The sequence below is a fragment of the Paramormyrops kingsleyae genome, chromosome 4, assembly GCF_048594095.1.
Source record: "Paramormyrops kingsleyae isolate MSU_618 chromosome 4, PKINGS_0.4, whole genome shotgun sequence".
NCBI lineage: Eukaryota > Metazoa > Chordata > Actinopteri > Osteoglossiformes > Mormyridae > Paramormyrops > Paramormyrops kingsleyae.
The window spans coordinates 47,411,949-47,433,672 of NC_132800.1; the positions used below are offsets into that span (position 1 = coordinate 47,411,949).

Here is a 21,724-nt window from a genome sequence, read left to right on the forward strand (position 1 = left end):
ATTGGAAGAACTCATTGTCAAAAATGGTCCATGCATATAACTGCACCCGTTGCGAATCGACTGGGTTCTCACCTTATTATCTGTTATTCGGTCGCTCACCCCGGCTACCCGTTGATCTCATGTTTAATCTGCAGGTAAATGAAAAACAGCAGAGTTATGCAGATTATGTGGCAGACTGGAGAGCACGGATGCAGGAAGCCTACAAGATTGCATCAAAGACGGCTGAGAAAGAGGCCTTGAGAGGGAAGAAATATTATGACAAGAAAGTTCGTGGCGTAGGACTTTGGCCTGGTAACAGAGTCCTGCTCAGGAATCTAAGTGAAAGAGGAGGACCAGGGAAACTGCGTTCACACTGGGAAGATTGTGTGTATATTGTGGTCCGTAGAAGCAGCCCTGACGGTCCAGTGTATGAAATCAGACCGGAGAAGGGAGGACAGAGTCGAGTTGTACACAGAAATCTCCTACTGCCCTGTGACAGTTTACCTGTAGAAAATCCAGGGAAAGGTGAATGTCAAATGCGGAAAAGTAAACACCGAGCTAAAGAGAGGAAAAGACTAGAACAATGGCCAGATCCGGACTCAGATGGTGATGAGGACCAACGATATGAACTGCTTTGTAAGTTTCCACCTCGTTTTGAGCACAATGGGAAATTAAGCAGACTGAATCCTGAGGCTGAATCATTTGAACCAGCAGTGTGGAATGAGAACTCCCCTGGATATCAACCTGAGGCTGAAGAAGAAGGAAATTCAGGCATCACTGAGGTTGAGGAGGTGTGTGCTGTTTCAGATACAGAGGACCGAGATTCAGAGGGAGTTCCACAGGAGTGCAGTGTTTTGGAAACGGAGGATCCAGATTCGGGGAGTGAACTTGAGATACTACAGCCTACGATTTACCCACGAAGACAGAGACATCAGCCTAAAATGTTGACTTATGATGCACTGGGAGAACCGACGGTAGTATGTAGAAATCCAGTTCTGAAGGAGATTACTTTTCAACCGGACTGTGATCGAAACTTGTGGAGGCCGTGGATGTTTAAAAACAACAGGAGAGAAAATTGAAAACAGTTGAATACAGGAAAAGGATGTAAGGACGAAACAGGAGGGATACACATTGGACTCGAGACTTGTGGCCTGTATAGAAATGAATAGAGATTATTAGACTGAGTGAGTATGTAGCTCATGACTAAAGATTAGAGAGTTTAGTTGTATGGTAAGTTTCATCCATTTAAGAGGACACTGGTTGCAAATATGTTAAGATTGTTGGTAGGAATAGTCAGATGAATGGTGAAGTGCGATGGTTAGAACCTGTTACAATTAGTTACGGACCCTTTTCTTTTTTTTTTTTAATTGGGCCATTGGTAAAGAGGGGTTTACTGGTTTCATGCTCAGGTTTTTTTTTTTTATATGCCACCTGGACCCTTACTTTTCTCTTACAGCATTGTATGGGTCTGGGCACGACTTCTTAGGTTGTGGACATGAAAATGTCATAGTACATTTTAAAAAAAAGTGGGGGTGGGTGTAGAGGTATGAATCCAGATGATACATGTCTATGTCTATTATTATTGGTTATTGTTTATTAAGTACATGAGTATTCTAACATAACTTTGTTTGTATAAAATGGAATGATGCTTATGTAATTACGTAGACCTGTACATACTGGCGGGTGACGCTAGAGGGAGCGACTGCGAGTTTCATCCATTGATGAAATCGTCGCACTGCCAGTCGTGTTAAACACGGGGAAATCTGTTCTAATTTCTTATCGTGTTTATTCCAATTTACAGGTAAGAGAAGTAATGTGGCATCGTGGGTTACGTCTATTAAATGCTTGTCGTGTATTTTATATGTTTGGTTGCGGCACGCGGGTGATATATCGAGGAAACTAATCGCATTAGCGCAGTCATGGTTGGAATGCGGCCAGTTAGCTCGCGCCATGTGGTAGCAGGACAGAGATGGTGGATGTCGTTCGACACGGTAATGTGCTCGATATTATTTGTGGAGCGAACCGAGTAATGGATTATCATTTCATTTGTGTTTCGTGATATTTTGTCATTGTTTGTTAAATAGTATAATGTTGGTTAAGAAAGTTTATGATTTAGAGAGGGCGATAGAAAGGAAACGTTATATATTGTTATACGGTTAATGTATGTTAGCACTATGTTATTACGTGTAGGCGGATGATTGGAATGTTAATGTGAGCTGCAGAATTTAAGACGATACCGTATAATCGCGTTTCAATTAGTGTGTACGTAGATGACCCTATGTGTTGTGAGTTAACGCGACTGCGAGTTTCATCCATTGATGAAATCGTCGCACTGCCAGTCGTGTTAAACACGGGGAAATCTGTTCTAATTTCTTATCGTGTTTATTCCAATTTACAGTGTGACTAATAAAAAGAACTTATGAGTGCCACCAGAAAACCCTGCCTCTTCTGTGTGTGCAACACAAGCACAAACATTTTAAACCCATTACATTTAACCAACGTGTTTAAAGAAGAACAAGAAAAACTTTTAGCGATATTTACCAGTGTTAGGTTGAAGAAAACATTTAACCAGCAAACATTTCAGCCCCGCAACGGAGCGAAGCCAGCATGCGGCCAGCCAGTTTGAAACTTGCGGGTCGAATGAAGAATGGGGCGGGCAGCACGCGTGACGCAGGCGCCCTGACGCAGACACACGTTCAAAATGGCGACCTAGATTCATTTAGTAGTATTGTGTTAGTTTTATTTTAAACAAGATGCCTGATTTTATTTAAATACATTTAATAGCTGTAGGAACTGGTGAACAGTATTTAGCAACATACCATGTTAGAATATGGCAATGGGCATATTATTTTTAAGGGGCTAAAACATCAAACGTGTCTGTCAAGCATAGCACGGGAGTTCACACCAGGGGCAATGAAACAGCGGGGGGGGGGGGGGCACGCACCTGTTGAAGCCTAGGTCGGAATAGACCGGTCATCCGTTCACAAGCCATTAAACATGGGGGTAGAATCATCCGTTCCCAGGCAATTATCCATTTGTCGTAATGTCATAAAACGTCGCTAATGTTTTTCCCGAAACCGTACATCAAACAAAGAATATTGATTGGTAAACCAGATGACAAGTATACCCCCACCAAGCTGGGGGTTTATTAAGGTGGCGAGCGCTAGGTTCACATTAACACTCACGTCAAGGAGCGAAAGAAGCGGACACGACATATCAACGTTGGAAAATGGAACTCTCGAGGTAAGCTGCATTTTTATTTAAATGTATTTTACAATTGCTGATATAGATTTTTTCTGCTGTGAAAACATTATTGTTATTTTGACCAAGAATTTTCCATGCTGTCAAGCTCCTGGCAACACGGTGATACAGAGGAATGGAATAGCAGTAAGTTTTTGAACATAGCTATGGATTTTACTGATTAAATGTGACAAAAGACTGAAAGTGTTTTTGCTCACAGTTGCAGCTAACGACGACGACACTGAACTGCGTGAACTGCTATGCACGCCAACGGTTATTTTCAGAGATAATCGTGAAGGGACCAGCCCCCGGCAAGTTAGCCATAAACGGAAAAGAGCGGATAGTTTTAACGGTACGTTAGCCTATATCGCTTACCCCGTATCATTGTTTTTTCTGTATGAAATGCTTAACAGTGACTGTTCTTTAATAGACACGGCTGGCGATGAATTGCTGGTCGCTGCGGGCGAAAAAATTGAAGCGGAGCTAGCAACGGAAAGCGTGCAGAACCAGCCGACTGGACAACTGGAATTTGAGCGACCTGGGGTTTCACAAAGTGCACCATCGGACCAAGGAGGATCTGCGTGCGGTGTTCCAGCATCCTCGCCCCGTGCCTTACCGGAGCCACCGCTGTGGTCGCAAGATACCTCACCCTTAACACCTTGGCAATTACCTGTTGTAAATTCCCCAGCCGGAGCAGATTCCCGAGAGGAGCGTTTGAAGGCGCTCAAACTAGCATTCTTCCTTTTTCAGGATCAGATGTGTGATTTTTTGGCGGATCTGTCTGACCAGATCTAAAGAATAAGCAGGGGACATGTCTGAAAAACGGTGGATGTGTAGTTTTGATGGGGCTGGGGGGTCTAGAAGGATGCATGTAAACGACGACGATGGAGAAGCAACGATTAACCCTTCACTACAACACATGATTTATGAACTGAATCACGGAACACAGGGTCAGGTTAACCCCATTTTGCTTGCCATGATAAATGAATTAAACTCACCAAATGACCATGTTCCTATGGGTGTGGAAATGGCCGGGCACGCGACCGAGCCTGGTGTTAGGAGTGACAGCGGACTGGACGCAGATGCGGAAATGCACTGTGAACTGCACCAGATGCTAACAGAGCTGAACGGTGAGAATCCGGGCGAATTTAACTCCATCTTGCAAAACTTATTAAATGATTTAAATGATGAGGAAGCAGAGGAGGTGGATCCAGAAATTTTGAACATTGATAATGGGGTACAACAAGGCGGGGAGGGGGACGTGGCGATGGATATGGATCCAGAAAATATGGATGTTGATAATGGGGTACAACAACAAGGTGGGGTTGTAGCTAATGGTGATGCAAATGTTAATGTGATACGCAGACCGCAGTTTAACAACACTGAAATAAGGCAGCGTTTTCATTTTGATGGAATCCAGCATGATGACATAGTAGACATTTACAGGGCTGTGATACAGACATTCCAGAATTTGGTGGACAGAGTGAACAATTTAGCGGGGGATGGGGATATAATACAGGTGGAACTGCAGGGGGCGTCAGTAACCAATAACACAGCTATACATGTTCGAGGCGAGATCGATCTAAATGATCTGCTATTGATGATAGACAACCTTTCACAGAGCAATGCCGAGGTTTTCAGTGATGATACGCTGGAATTGGTCGTACAAATTATACATAATCGAACTAGTGGTGCAGCCAAACGGCAGAAATTAACAAGGCTTTTAAAGTCTGACATTCTGCAAAAGAAGCTCAGATGGCTTATCGTTTCTGAAAACTCTGGCAATAATCTATGCTTTGCTTACTGTGTAGTCCGTCTGTTAACCCCCGACATGCCACATCAGGTTGCTGAGATCAAAGCTAAGCGTTTGCAGGAAGCAGTAGGTCTAACTGAGTCAGACATGGTGTCATTCTCAAACATAGCAGAGTTTGAGCAAATGCTCGGGGTCAAAATTGTTGTGTGGTACCGCTGTGACAAGTCTGACATTTTTAAGAAATTTCAGACAAACCCCGAGCCTTGTGATAAAACAATCTTTCTGTACCTTCAAGATCAACAATTTTTTGCCATAAAAAGCTTAACTGCGTTTTTTGGGGAGTCGTACGTCTGTGATTATTGCTACGCTGCATTCAGTATTAAAACAGGGCACAAATGCAAGTATTACTGTAATGTATGTCTGAGCCCCGAATGCCATAAGCACACCACAACGCACATCCATTGTGAGGACTGTGGCTCTTTCTGCCGCTTGCGGTATTGCTATGAGCAGCACAAAATCTCAAAGCAACAGCCAGACGGCAGTTTTTATATTTTGTGTGATTCGGTCAAGTATTGTGACAAGTGTTGCCGATTTTGACAGCATTGAAAACTATTTTGGGGTGATCAAAGCCAAATTTTACCCACCGAGAGGACTTTACCTACCGGTTCTGCCTTACAGATGCGGTGGTAAATTCATGTTCACACTTTGCAGAACATGCTGTGAAACCGAGACGCGGGGGGTCTGTAATCATACAGATGAGCAGAGAGCTCTGCTCGGCACGTGGTGCAGTGTCGAAATCAACAAGGCTGTTGAAAAGGGCTACAAAATCGTAAAGATTTATGAGGTCTGGCATTTCCCCGACCGGACAGACACACTTTTTGCTGGCTATATTAATAATCATTTAAAGGGAAAACAGGAGGCTTCCGGATATCCCTCTTGGGCAACGACTGCTGAGGATAAAGAGAGATACATTCAGACTTACTTTGAGAAGGAGGGCATCCGTTTGAACCCCGAGAACATCGGGGTTAACAAAGTGAAACGCCAAATTTCCAAATTGTTTCTAAACAGTCTTTGGGGAAAGTTTGGTCAGAGAATAAATCAGGCGAGCACGACGCTCATCAAAGATCCCGATGAGTTTCTCACCTTCCTTTTTTCAAAGCTGGTCAATGTGTCTCACTTTTCCTTCCTGAATGACAATGTGGCCATGGTCCAATGGCGCCACATAAAGGTGTCTCCTAGCATGCCGCGGCACGTCAATGTTTTTATTGCCGCTTTCACTACAGCTTATGCCAGGCTTGAGCTGTACAATCTCATGGACCGCTTGGGACGGCGCACGCTGTATCATGATACAGACTTTTTTTGTTAGCAAGCCGGGTGACTGGGCGCCCCCTCTGGGCGATTTTCTCGGTGAACTAACAAGCGAGCTGGACCCAGATGATCACATTGTGGAATTTGTCTCAGGGGGACCCAAAACTTATGGGTACAGAACTGCAAAGGGCAAAACGAGCATGAAAGTGAAGGGGATCACGTTGCATAACACCAATTCAAAAGTTGTCAATATTGCATCTCTGACAGGATTGGTTCAGGACTATGTGAGTAACCCACGTGACCACCCTAGAGAGATCAGGACATCCACGCAGCAGATTGTGCGGGATAAAAGGGGTTTCCATTTAAAAAACAAGACAGTCAGCAAGTGTTTCAAGGTCGTGTACACTAAGCGGCAGCTTCAGTCTGACTATACGACCTTACCTTATGGCTACTAGTGAAAGGTTCGACAATAGACTTCAGCATCCGTTCTCTTGTATTATATCGGGACCGAGTAACTCTGGCAAGTCATATTTCATTAAAAGACTGTTGGAAAATGTGGATTGTACATTATCCAGACTTCCTGAAAATGTTGTATGGTGCTATTCTTGCTGGCAACCGCTGTATGATGAATTGCTGTGCAAAATAAAGAACATTCAATTTGTGGAAGGAATTCCGGAGTCTCTGTGTGACGATGAACTTTTGCCTCCAAATAAAATCAACCTAATCATCATTGACGATCTAATGGAAAAAGCCTGCGACAATAACGAAGTCGAAAAAGCTTTCACCAAGTATACGCACCACAGAAATCTGAGTGTTATTTATCTGGTGCAGAATCTCTTCTTCCAAGGTAAGAAAAGTCGGACCATCAATCTGAATGCCAATTACATCGTATTATTTAAAAACCCCAGAGATAAATTACAGACGAGCGTACTGGCACGTCAGATGTACCCGCGGCATTCAAAGTTTTTTCTAGAAGCTTTCGAAGACGCCACAAAAGTCCCTTACGGGTACCTGCTTGTGGATTTAAAAGCCGTGACACCCGAGGACTACAGACTCAGATCTGGTTTACTTCGACCAGAGACGCCTGTTGCTTACGTTCTCAAGAAAAAATATTAACGATGTCGGCTCGTATAAAAAGAAACTGGAGTGCCCTGAAAGCTTTATTTGACAGTAACGTCAGACAGAGAAAGAAAATTTTAAAGACAGCCTCGCCGGGTTTGCTGAACACTCTTTGTGAAATAGCTTTGAATGTACTGTGCGGTAACATCCCGCTAACCAAATCACAGACTGCAAGACTTAAAAAGCAAAAAAGCGGTATTAAACTACTTGCGAGCAAACGGGCATCGTTAAAAAGAAAGAAGAAGGCTATTAACCAGACCGGTGGGGGGTTCATTCTCCCACTTTTAAGCATCGCCATACCGTTTCTCACCAGCCTTTTTCATCGGGGTTAAGTAAAATGGATTACGCTAGGAAAATGTTTCTGGTCCCGAAGTCACAACTTGAAAAACTGCATGATGCCACAGCTCCTAAAGATACAATAAGGCAGACTGCCGAAAGCGAGCTGGACATTGCAATACGCAACATTTTATCAAGAACTGATGTTGCTGATCACGAAAAGGGCCGCTTGTATACAGAGGTGTTACAGAGATATTTGAATCTGGCCAGGCAAGGTGATAATGAGCCGTTATCTTTGACACTTCCAACTGAAGAGACAGCACGTGCCACTGAAGAAACAGCACATGCCACTGTTGATGCTGGGGACACAGTCATAGATGATGTTTTTAAAAATGCAGCACTGCGTAACAAGAAAAAGGTTGAATATATGATGGGTAAAATGCTTGAAAACTCTGCCGTCACCGCGTGGAACCCGCACGGGGAGTTTGTTTTTAATGGAAAGACTATCGCGGGGTCGCACATGCTCGATTTGCTTAAAAACATTACCAACCCTCGTAATGTGGGCGATGCGAGAAGACCTGTGGGATGGGGCAAGTTTCTACAAGGACTGGCAAGGCTCAACATGCCTTGCTCCCTCATACCTAACCAAGATGTCTGCCGTCTCATAGAAGCGATCAAGAATCCCACCGATGTGTCGCGTGACAGTACCCCCAAAAGTTTTTGTTATTCTCCACGGACCCGTAGCACCCCACGGAAATTCTTAAAACCAGACTGGCGTATGTTTTAAAAATGTTTTTTGTGCTTACTTAATAAAAACACTGAAACGTGATATTTTGTCTTTGTAGTTTTTATTTAACATGCCGTCTTTTTCAAAGCCTTACAACAACATCTCACCGTTTGCATTCTGGTAAACACATTTTTCACACGATTGGTGTATTTAAATTTAGAAACAAAATGAGAAATCATGGCATCGTTCTTTTTAAAATCATTGCTATAAAACGATAGAATTTTAGAAAAAGAAAAGCCTCTGCAGCGGTTAATTAAATAAAAAAGGCAATGTTGGTCGCACGTCACGCTGAGATCGTCTTGAAGCTGCTTTGCATTGTAAACAAGCCGGTCACAGTTCCTTGTCATGAATGTCTTTATGATTCTCGGAAAGTTGGAGTGATCAGGTGGATTCCCGTACGAGTCGAAAAACTCTGCAGAGCTGTCATTGTTAATAAAGAGCGCCAGCCAGTGTTCTCCGGGGGCAGAACTAGGATGTGTATTGACAATGAAGATTGCGGGTAATTTATCAAGCTTTACTTCCTCCAGCTCATCACAAGCTAAAACACCATAAAAATGTCTTGCGGTTCATCGGTTTCTACTAAGGATATTAGATAGCTCCAGGGTATTCATGACTAGTAGTAATCATACAAAATGTTTCTCCTTTGGTTAATCTCGATTATATTGTCGAAGGTCGCGTAAACTATCAGTGTGACAGTCCTGGTCAGAGGTTGACGGAATCTCATCTCTAGGCGCATGTTTCCGCTTTTAACCATAGACAGGTGTTGATTGCATCCTTCGTCCGGTGACAAGTTAAAGGCGTACAAAGTGTAGCCGCTTATGTACTCGTTTCTGTCAACAGCTACAGGGTCATTTTTCAAATGTCTCCCTGTGGCCAGAACCAAGCTGTAATACTCACGGGCAATATTACCCCTGTTAAAATCAGGCTGAAATGGTTTTGCAGGGAATTGCTGACCGTCGACATAAAGCGCTACAAATTCAGCATCGTAATGTTGAAAATTGAAAGGGTTTCGATCATACGCTCCCATAAAGCCCATGTTGTCCACTAGCCCGATGACAACGGTTTTAGGCAACTGGCCTAGAAACAGATTTTCTTGCACGCAGACCCGGCTGCCTGCAGCAACGCTGAATGTTTTCATGCAGACTCTCTCGATCGGGTATTTCGCATTGGCTGTCAGCAAGGCGCTGGCGTGCCCCAGTTTGACAGCCGTCGAAACAGAAACTTTCTTAACGAACAGGGAAGCCGATACAATTTTGAGCGAGTACTGTTCAGCATCTCCGCTCATGAGGCAAAACTCATCTTTGTTTCGAACCATTTTAATTTTGGCATCGACCCCATTTAGCATTAACCCCCTGGGGCCGGCGATCCCGCCGGCGGGATCTGACAGAATTCTCGCGAGACCGTTTAAATAACTCCGTGAGTTTTTGTCATATACACATTTTAAAAATACCCTCAGAAACTTTGGACGGTCTACTTTTCAAATATATATAGGTAGAAACTAAATATATTTTTACAGCTTCGTGATACGAATAGAAAGAACAAGAGTGACTGACTTAAGCGTCTGCGTCTCGAAGCGGCTCTGATCACCCACCCACTTGCAAATCACGCTATTCGCATGATAATAACATGATAATCCGACAGTTAGTATTGGGTGAAGAAATATGTGAATACGCCCATTGTGACCGAAATAAACAAGAGCACATGTCTGGGTAGTGTTTACACTGATCGGCTACAATATAGCACACGGATAAGTCTCTGCCGCTGAAGCTTTGCGCCAGTGTTGCCACTTTCAGCAGCGAAGCTCATACCTGTGTTCATAGCTCAGTGGGCTAAGCCTGTGTGCCTGCAATCACATGGTCACCGATTCAAACGCAGCGTATTTAGAACGTGAATAGCGATCTTCCGCTGAGAGCGGTCCTACACGCTCCCGACGCAAGTAAAACAAAGAAAGGTGACACGATTTGCTTTTTTGCCTATTTAACCTAATTTTAAAAACTTTAATACTTCTGACAATGGAAGTTTTGAAAAGAAGACAGATAACGGATTTAGTCAGTGTTTTTTTTCATGATTCTACATAATGATTTCAGCGAGATATAAACTGAAATACACGAGAAAGATACACGGTCGATGATGCCCTCGTCCCCAGAGCGTCAATAATAGTCACTGCATCATATTTATCGCTTTCTATATTTATATAGTTTTTCATTTTTCATTCCATCTATCAATAAACTGTGAAAGGGATTTTATTGTTGCTACTTTTCTTGCGTTTCAAACTGCCTTTCCAAAGTGATGGGTGTGGGGTGCAGTGACATTCCAGACTGATGGGCCATTGACAGTATGCAAACTACTACAGGTGTGAGGACACCTATCTCATCAATATTCATTGTGAAGACCAGTGACTTTGAGAAAAAGAGTGTCACTCCAAAGTTCTAACACTTTAGTAATCAAACCATATAAAATTTCTGAATGTCACTTTCACCTATGTGTAGCCAACCCCTGTGTCTATAAGCTTCAGAGCTCAAAAGTCTTACCTAGAAATGTCTATAATGTGATTTTTTACAATTTCTCAGCATGTCTGAAAATAGGTTTTTGAAAAGTATATGTTTAAAGTTGATTTTAACAAAAAATAGAATAATAACATTCTAAGAGGTCTCAGATTATTGGTGCTGAGTTTGTGCTGAATAAAAGCAAATGTATCACTTTGGGATAAGTGTTTTTTAGATAGGTGAAATATTTTAAAATGTCAAGGCATGTCAGACTACCTCGAAAGTGGAAAAAAGGCCTCAGGCCCCAGGGGGTTAACCTCTCTTGAAAATATATGTCAGAGTGTATGGGGCCAATCAAATCGAAAATGCGCTTCTTGCTGAAAATGCTGCTCTTTTCTCTAAGCCCTTGTTATCGCCATCAGGGTCTGTATCTTCCATAGCACCAGAACTGTCTTTATAAAACAGCCCGCAGGTAAACTGCCTGGATAGCGTTCCGGCACTGTAATTAAGCAGGCACTCTATCATGGCGCTGTAAGGGTACGTATTGCTAGACTGGCTTACTAGCCTGTCACCCAAGGATATGTCCACCTGTGAGAAAATTGAGGCGATAGGGTAATTTATGACCCCCACCTTCGCGGCTGGGTCAATGTTTGTCCCATTAGGTTTTGTGATTCGGCACCGCAGGTGCAGTAGCGTGTTGTTGAGGTCTAGGTAATCTTCCCCATTACCGGCGATGAAAAACTCCAGGGGGCCATTATCTATCAAGGCTGAGAGTGGCGGCACTTCCACGTATATGTTCTTATCGATGCTTGCTTGTGTGTATGGCACTGCAAAAATATCCAATTCTGATTTCATGCACTCCTCTGACAGGCTGTGTATGAGGGCCATAGTTTTAGAAAATGTATCTTCTTCTCTGTACTTTTTTGGGCGACTGCTTCTCTCGCTTCTTTTTGCCTACTGAGCTTCTCTTGGTCGACACCTTGCGTTTTTTAGACGCGGTAATTCGAGCCCCGGGGGGTCTTTGACGCTTACCACGCGCCAACACCATGAGCCCAGAGCCCTCTTGTTGTCGTGTTGTTAATTGTCCCGTAATCGGACCGGAAATTACATCCTTTGCAATATTTTGCGCTGCCGATTTTAAATGCGGCTTCGCCATATTGAAAGTCCTTTTCAGAAATGGTACGGCCATTCTCAGGAGCCCTCGAAAAAGGCCCCCCAGACCCCCTCCGTACATGACGGGTGCTCCGTTGTATCCGGGGAGTTCGTTACCAGCTTGGTTTCTGTAGTATTCCACATATCTATGTGGATCTGAAAAACCGTCAGCGCTGTACATTATTATTATTATTGGGGGTAGTGCTTAACCGGCCTGAAATGCAGCTTCACGATTGTTTTTCCGTACCGGAAGGGTATCGCCTTGTTCTGGTCAGACTTTAACTCGATTACAATATTATCAATGTGATTCTTGCAGAGCGACACGTAATGGATCCTGTCGTACGATATTGTTACCATCGAGTTGTGAGTCCCCGTAATATGTACCCCCCCATAATAGAGGCACGAAACTGTCACCCACTCTTTGGTGCTCGACAATGTCTGAATACACGTAAATCGTGTAAAATCCGGCGCATATGTCTGCTGGATTCGGAGCCGATGGTCTATCACCAATCTTTTGAAATACCCCAGGAACAAAACCCAGCATCCTTGCAAGGTTACCTTTCATTTTTAAAGCCATGTGTGGTGGTCCAACCATATACACTTTGTTTTTTATCGCTCCATAGTTAAGTTTTAGTTTTGACATTCCTAGAGCATCGTTAATTTCACTGATTAGGTTTTCAGTATCTCTGTAATGCCCCGCTTTTAGCTTGTATTGCAGGATTGGCGGTATTGACACCCCTCCGGCCACGTAAAATAATGTGTCTTCTTCCACCAGCGTATCCCACATTCGCGGGTAGTGGATTTCCGCTAATCCTACTTCCCATTTACCGTTCAGATCGATCGGTTTGGCTAGTTTTGTCGTGTAGCTTGATATGATATTGTGTGGGAAAACATCCATAGATGCGTTGCTAGGGAGCGTAACATAAAAACCGCTTTCCTCCTCCATGGCTGCTTTTGATGTGAATGCATGCCACAGGCACGTACCATCGCAGTTATATGTCGACTATTTGGCTAGCGGGGACCCAGCTGTTAAATTTGTCGGGCCACCCCAGCCATTTCACTAAAAACATTTTTTTGCCCCTTTGCGTTTTTTCCGCGACGATTTTCTCAACTTTGAAGTTTTTGTCTTTGTCTATTCTGATCTTTTGTAGCTCTTCTGCATAAAATGTGCCGTCTATGATCTCCCCATCATAATCTTTTATCCTGTACACCGGTGGTGATCTAGGCAGACGTTCGGTGACTGTGAAATACTCGTCCGTAAAAGTTTGCCCATATCCTTTGGTAAATTTCCCCCGAGCTTTCGATACCCTGACCACATCACCGATATTAAACTTATAACGATGCTTTTCAGCTGCACCAGGCGTCACGCCATATATGTTGTTGAAAACCTGTCCGGCGTTCTCTGTATTCACCTCAACCGGCTTCATTTTAATGGTGCTATGGCTGGTGTTATTGTAAGCACTCGCCAGATCTTGTACAATATCCACATACCTTCTTGTATTATAAGCTGTAAAATAGCGCCACATTCATGTCTTTAAAGTGCGGTTAAATCTTTCTACTATGGATGCCTTAACATCATTACCGGTTGCAAAATGTATTATCCCGTGTTTCTCCGTAAGCTTATGAAACGATGTGTTAAAAAACTCTGTCCCTCGATCGGTTTGTAGCTTTTTGGGTATCCGGCCTTCAGAGAGAATGTTTTCAAACACTTTCTTTACCTCTGCACCTGTCTTGCTTTTAAGGCAGCGCACCCATGCGTATTTTGATAGAATATCAATACACGTCAACAGGTATTTAAAATCATCATTCTGGTCCGCGTAAGCCGAAAAATATCCACCAAGTCAGCTTGCCATTGAGAATCGATATTAGTCACAAAGACTCTATTCCTTTTAAAGTTAAATCTGACCGGTTTATGTAATGTGTATGCATCTTCACCAGACAGCCATGTCGCAACTTGCTTCTTATCCACAGTATGTCCACTTTGGTCATTTATCTGTGACCTGTATAATCTATCGACACCACCAAATGAACCAGGGTTTGATGGTGTATAATAGACACGTTTCAAGTGCTTGTTATCCATCTTGAACCTCTATCAATAATGACACAATGTTTTCATGACTCAACTCATTTTATTTAGAAAAGCATGTAAAAATTGCCATCCAATCACATTTTGACAGACATTTACACACCAGCCAGAGTCTGCTCGAACTTGTGCATATCACAGAAATCACTAATTGCCCCATCTACAGCACACTCATAATCTTTCCCTTCAACATCACGTTTCAGCTCGCGTAATTTTTCCCATACATTAATTTCGGTTTTAAGTTCAGAAATTACTGCCTCGACTGCACCTTGGACTTTGACAGGTGGGGGGTGAGGGTGAAACATCGCGACTGCTTTTGTGATAATATATTTAAACCATGGTCTATACAGTTTTTTCATCAGCTTTTCAAAATTGTTACAGAAATAAAACGCTTCAGGTTCATAGAGGCACGTGTGCCTCCGCTGGCTCGGGTGATTCACAGAACAGCGATACAGTTCGCCTTCAAGTCATCTTTGATCATCAGATCCAGCATACAAGGCCAGTGACCTTTTGATTATCTTCATAGCAGCATCGGTGATGCTCCCATCCACCGCAAAACGATCGCTGAGCTCATCCATCGTCGGCAAAGGGGGCCTCGATGTGTCCATTAGGTTGGAGGTCTCCTGCGGAGGGTGCTATTGTGATCCCGGCCACACAGCCCAGGTCGGACTAGAAGGACACGGTGGCGGCAGGGGCCACTGCTGCAAGATCTGAGGAAGCGGTGGCGGGGCCTCCAGTCGCAGCCCAAAACCTGATGCCATCGCCGGTAGTGTGGCATCAGGAGAAAGCTGAGCGCGGACTTGTTGAGAAAACTCTGGCGGGGTGTCCAGTCTCATAGCAAAAGTTATCGGGCGTAAAAATAATGGGCTACGCTGAAGGTTCGTGGCGGTGCCACCCAGGCGCAGGCCAGAAGGCGGTGCAGGCTCCAGTAGGGCGGCTTCAGGAGATGTCAGTTCGCTCACCATTACTAGCTGGGAGATTTGTCTCGTCATGAGTGCTTGCTCACAGGATGGCGGGGTTTTAATACGTTTTCAACATAGTCTTCTCTCATCTCATTGGTCGTCATCACCAGAAGTGGGCCGCCCACACTTTGTTCAAAATTATTTCTCGAGTTTTATACAGATACATTCTTTATGCGAGAATATGCTGCACAGTGCTCCGTGCTTGCGCTGTCTCGACAGCTTGCGTGGAGCCCAAGTCGGGTTTAGCAGTACCAAGTTACGGGTAGGTGTCGTCGTCAAACTCGTTGCAAGCTCTGTCTGTATGATATCGGAAACAATTTGTCCTTCGGTCACCATTTTTGCCACCGATTTGACAGCGACGCTGCTATTTAAGTGTCTCTACGTGGAGAGCGTGAGAGAGAGAGAGAGAGAGAGAGCCCAGAAAAGGGTTTACCTGGGGTGGGGTTCGAACCGACGCGGACATACGGCCATTGGTTCAGCCGTCGCCATTTTGAATGTGTGTCTGCGTCAGGGCGCCTGCGTCACGCGTGCTGCCCCCACCATTCTTCATTCGCCCCGCAAGTTTCAAACTGGCTGGCCACATGCCGGCTTCGCTCCGTTGAGGGGCTAAAATGTCTGCTGGTTAAATGTTTTCTTCAACCTAACACTGGTAAATATTGCTAAAAGTTTTTCTTGTTCTTCTTTAAACACGTTGGTTAAATGTAATGGGTTTAAAATGTTTGTGCTTGTTTCGCATTTGCTCTTTTGTGCTTGTTTAAAAGTTAAAAGTTTGGGCCTTGTGTCGTTTGTGCTTAAAACACGGTGTTTTATCTTGTCAGTGTTTCGGACATGTCTCTACTTGTTTAAATTCCGCCTGCTTTTCTTTCTTTTAAAAGTTAAAGTTTGGGACGTGTCGTTTGTTTAAAAATATAGTGTTTTATCTTGTCAGTGTTTCGGACATGTCTCTACTTGTTTAAATTCCGCCTGCTTTTCTTTCTTTAAAATGTATCGCTAAAGTTTTGCCCTAGCTTGCGTTCATCCTGCTATATGTTTTATTATTCCTTAAAAACGTAATTAAAAATAACACATTAATAAAATACATGTAATGTATTTTTATTCTATTAAAGTTTAACAACCCCCAAACACTACGACCCCCCTATCGGCAGCACGTGGCATAAGCATGTATACCATTTGGCCAAAACCCCCTCCCCCCGACCAATCAGAACAAAGGACACGCCCACCTCCCGCTTATGACGTCACAGATGGGAGAGAGCTTTAAGCTCTGCCCAAGGTACCACATAACCTTTTTTTCATAGACTAAGTATAATAAATAAATATACAAATAGTTTCATATCAATAACATGTTATATTCCAATGAATATAATGATAAGAAAATATCTTAAGTAATCAATTACCTGTGCAAAAACGCAGAAACTTCCTGAGCTGAACATCACTGGAGTTCTTGATAAACTTCTTCAGATAATCCATGATCTGGCTTTCTCTGTTGTTGAGTGTTTCATGTTTTAGTATGACTACAACTTTCCTAGCTGTTGGAGTAAGGCTGATCATCAGTTCATTCAGTCCTCCTGGTGGCAGTTTCAGTTCTTTCAACACTGGACTCAAACACTCCGCTATGTAAGCTGAATCTTGCACAACTTCTTTGTGTACCACATCAAGTAAGATTTGCTTGGCATTTTTTTCAGTGATAACAAGCTTCACATCATGCGCTTCCAAAAATTCGACCTATTCTTCTCTTTTAGAGACAGATGTGAAATCTCTCATTGCTTCTTCAACAAGCTGCTTTTCCTCTTGAGGAACCATCTCCAAAAATGCTGGAAAGAGCTCATCCTCATCAATTTCAAGTCCAAGGCAGTAACACAGAAAAGGCTTGGCTAACACAATGAGAAAGTATTGAACAGTATTGTAACCAAAAACCATCACTTTAGCTACATTTTCCCATTCATCTTTCATGTCGTGTCTTGTCATGGGTACCTTTAAAGTGCTTCCAGCTGTACATTTCATGAAAAACGTACCCCAGTACTCACTCAATGCATCTCTGAGAATTCCACCATTGTCTTCTCCTTTCTCAGTGCTACCATTAGGTAGGACCATCTCAATTTCTACAAAACCATCATTGACAGATATTAAGCCATCTGTGAAAGCTGCATTGAGATCTTGGAAAATGTTTCCCCTGCGAAGCCTTAACTTAGTGGCCTGTGGCTTATGTTGCACTATTTCCGCAGGCTCCATTGGTAGAGTGTCATCCAGTATTGTACTGTCTTGCAAAACAGTATATCCAAACTGAAATTGAACTGTGTATTACATCCATTATACCTGGTTCGATAAACACTACACCGTCTTCCGACAAGAATGATGAATCAGTGATGGAACTGTTGTCCTCGGCTATGGCAACAGATTCTTCATTACGTTCAGATGCGACGGAGGTAGAAGGACCTTGAGTAACATACTCATCTACTCTTTGAGTTTCTGTCGTCTAGCAAGAAAGATAAAGTCTCAGCATCTTTACCTTCCTTATATTGTATTGCTCACCCAGCATTGTTTCAGGGTCTAGTTCTTCTTCTGTAAAGTCTCTTAATTTCAGCTCAAATTCATTTATATCCCCTAGTTTATTTTTTCCATTTGGAAAGAACAGCTCCTTGCCAACCTCCAAAAGTTCTGCCATGGTAGCACTCTTTGAAGCCTTTAAGTGTCTGGTTCCACCACCTCGTTTTTCTTTGATTTGGACAAAGGTGCCATGGACCTCTTCAAACAGTCCCATTTGGAAACTTCGTTCAGTTTTCTGGGCATTTGTGTTTCCACTGAGTTTTTCTGAACGATTATCACAATGCTTCCTCTTTCTGTCCCGTTTTCCTTGCAATTTTGACATGAGGTTTTCTGTGGCTTTAGATACTGCAGTGTTATCTTGTAATGCAACTACTTCTCTTTTGGAGTACTGTCTAATCGCTATCCGGTCTCCAAATCTTGGGACGTATGCCAGTAGCTGTTCATCTGACGTACTGTTGATTGCATAGCAGTCAATCTAAAAGAAAAGTGGAAAAAATGTAAAAGACAATCTGTTTTGACTAACCTTTTAATTAAATAAAATTAAATGTACTACTCATTTTATTGTCCCTTTCATTAGCCTATTTTTTTACCAACAGATGGTGCAATTTCACTTTGATTCATTTTGTTTTAAGTTTTCTTATGGATATTATCATAAATTATTAAACTATATTTTCTGCCACTAAAACATTTTTATGAATGTATTTACTATATGTGAAGCTGAACTGTCTTGTGTAAGTAGATGATCTTTAATCACAAGAAATGAGTAGCATGGGCGAGCCGTGGAAGTAGGCAAGAGCAGCCAGGAAGTCAGGTAATGGGGTTTATTAAGGGAGGGACGGACAGGCACGGACATCTACGGACACTACAATGACGGATCTGGGGAAGACGGACTGAGACTCGGACTAAATACAAAAGACTAGGCAAACGGAACAGGCAACAGGTGAGAACAATCAGGGATGAACATGAGGTAACGAGATGGGTGTGGTAACAGAACCCCCCCCCCAAAGGCGCGCACACCGGGCGTGCCCGAGAGGAGGTGACGGACGAGGCGAGGGGCCCAAGACCTGGAAAACAAAAGCAAAAACATCAACGAGACACCGGAAACAGAACAGAAACACAAAACAGAAACAGGGACGAGAAGGACAAGACACGACAAAGAACAGGAAACGCGGACAGGCAGACAGAGAAAGGAGACACAGGAGGCACAGAAGGAACACCCACAGGCGACACAAAGGGGCCAGGGGTGAACAGAGGCGGAACAGAGGGACAAGGGGCAGAGACAGGAGGCAGAAAGGGAAAGGGAGGAGGAATAAGGGGCGCCCGAAGGACCCCAGACGGGCAGCGGCCGGAGGGGCCGCAGGCGAGAGGGAGAAGGGAGCAGGAGGGAGCCACACAGGGGCCGAGGGAACAGGACGAGGGAGAGATGGAGGGGACACGGAGGGAGCAGGAGGAAACACCAGCGAAGGCGGGCAGGAGGGGGAAGCCGCGGCAGGCGACGGCGCAGCCGGCGAAGGCGCCGTTCGACGCCCCGCCGAAGCAGGGGGGCCCGGAGGCGACCGACATGGAGCCGGAGGCGACGCCGAGGACCGGCACCAAGGCACCGGGGGGGGACCCGGAGGGGACAGCTGACCCAGAGCCGGAGGACCCGCAGGCAGCGACAGCCAGGGGCAGGGCGGGCGGGACCCGGGCCCGACGCCTGTGTCCCCATCCCTTGCAGGACACTGAAAGGCGGGGTCCCGGGGGGCGTCGGCCTTGTCGGGGCAAGGGCAAGGGAGTCATTAGGGCTGGGGGAACTAGAGGCAGGGCCTCTGGTGAGGCAGCAGGCGTGGCCGCAGGCGGTGCAGCTGGAGCTGCGGGCGTGGCCGCAGGCGGTGCAGCCGGAGCCGCGAGCTGGACGGGAGAGCCGGGCTGGACGGGAAGGACGGGCTGGACAGGAGAGGCGGCCTCAGGCAGGGCTGCGGGCAGAACAGGAGGCGACGCCTCGGCGGGTGCCGCCGTCACGTGGCCAGCAGGGGGCGCCTCGGAGGGCGCCGCCATCACGTGGTCAGCAGGGGGCGCCTCGGCAGGTGCCATCATGTGGTCAGCAGGTGTGAAATATAACATCAGTTATAACATTGCATTCAGCCAGAGAGCTGACAACATGGAATGACAACATAACTTGGACATTATTTGCTTTATATTGTTTTTTACCTTTTCCTCTCGAAACACTGACAGAGTCGCGTCATCCAACTCTCTATCGTTTTTTAGAAAATTAAGAAAATCCTCCATTTTAAAAAATAAACAATACAATGAATCCAGGTGGCTGGTGGCGGGGCCACAAATCCATGAGTACAGTTTACAGTCCCATGGGAACAGATTGCGAAAGCGCGTGCACGGATTATGAATCTGTGGGTACGGATTCAAAAACCGAACGTTTCATGTTTGAGCGCACGGATTGGAAATTTGTGGGTACAGTTTATTAATCCGTGGGCACGATTTGTTAAACCGAAGGAACAGTTTAAGAATTCGTGGGTACGGTTTATAAACTGAGGGAACGAATTGCAAATCCGTTGCCACGGATTGTTTTTTTTTCTTCTGCAGGTGACGCTACGCTGCTTGGCATTAAGAGCAAAAAAAATACTTAAGTAATGCTGAAGTAGAAGTATAAATACAGTAAAATCCCGTTATAGTGGACTCACTTATAACGGAATCTCATCTATAATGGACGAGGTCCGCTGGTCCGTGCGCTTTTAAGAACATGCAGAAAAAGTATCGGATATAGCGGACTCGCATTTAACGGAATTTCGCTTATAACGGACAAACAATTTAGTCCCCAGCGTCGCTTTTAGCTGTAGTTTTGTTCGGCTATAACGGACATGCAGCTCCGCCGACAAGGTATGGCGTTATATTAGTGCCACATTCCTGAGCGCGCAGAAGGACATTCGTGAGCAATATTTTTGCTCTATGCGTGCTCAACTCGGCCACCGCGCTCTCGCTCACAGTGTGTCTCTCGCTCTCACACATCTCGGCTCCGTGCTCGCTCAACTCTTTTTATACGCTCGCTCAAGTTGGGTTTCACTCCACCGAAGATCACAACCTTGTACCTGTTCAAGATGGGGGGAAACAATTTCGCTAATGTTGTTCTGTGATAAGAATGAGAACTCATTTTTTCAGCTAACACACTTGTAATTTACATAATATAAAAATCTCTTTTTTAAGGGGATGCTGAATATTATTCCTATATATATTAAACTAAATATGGTTAATCCCACTCAATATTTCAGTTCTTTCAACATGGCTATAAAGTTTTTCTTCAGCTCTCTGCAGATTATTCTAATTTGACTTACTATGAAAAATATATTATTTACATATTGTCATAAAGTGTTATCAGTATTACACATTGTCCATTAATATATTTACTGTACATGCAGTGTAAATAAATGCTCCTGGATTATTACCATTGGCAATATTTCTGGCATTGTTTTTCACATCCTGTAATCTATTTATTCATTATATTCCTCCAATCAGTAACTCCAACAGAAATATGAAGTTATATAAAATAATTTTTGTCTGAGGGCCTTAGTTAAATTGGAGACGCTTTAATAAATTATCAAGGAATATTGTCCTTCTTGAAACACCAAGGCATTTAGCAATGTATGCAACTGGCAAATGTGTGTCCAACAGATTTTTCAGTCTTTCTCTCTTTCTATTACAATTTTGGGGTAGCCAGAACCTGGACCAACTTCTGTTTCCAGTTCCACTGTGGGCATAGAGCTGTCATTAATTTTACACTGGACCAGATGATGGAGATTTTGGAGTGCTTCTGTAATCTCTGATATACCTCCTATATTATCTCAGTTATGTAGTTTATTCTGTGACTGCAGGCTGAAGTGGAAGCTTGTAATAAATTAATATATAGTGCCTGACAAAAGTCTTGTCACTTAACCTAGTTGTAGGAACAACAAATAATAACTTGACCTGTAGTTAATCAGTTGGAATCAGAAATGGCTTATAAGAAAGGCAAAGCCCTCTAGATTATGCTTATTATACCAAAAT

General features: G+C 44.0%; 1 protein-coding gene across 3 annotated transcripts; it reads left to right on the forward strand.

Moving 5' to 3' along the window:
* Positions 1 to 2,956: 2,956 nt before the first annotated feature.
* On the forward strand, positions 2,957 to 7,029 carry LOC140589080 (uncharacterized). Of its 3 annotated transcripts, none has more exons than XM_072711690.1 (4): positions 2,957 to 3,222; positions 3,329 to 3,366; positions 3,440 to 3,571; positions 3,650 to 7,029. In XM_072711690.1, the coding sequence occupies exon 4, from the start codon at positions 4,031 to 4,033 to the stop codon at positions 5,567 to 5,569; it is 1,539 nt and encodes a 512-aa protein (XP_072567791.1). In that variant the 5' UTR covers positions 2,957 to 3,222; positions 3,329 to 3,366; positions 3,440 to 3,571; positions 3,650 to 4,030; the 3' UTR covers positions 5,570 to 7,029. The 3 variants fall into 2 exon arrangements, with proteins under 3 accessions (XP_072567792.1, XP_072567791.1, XP_072567793.1); XM_072711691.1 differs by having other exon boundaries at positions 3,310 to 3,366.
* The last annotated feature ends 14,695 nt before the right edge of the window (positions 7,030 to 21,724 follow it).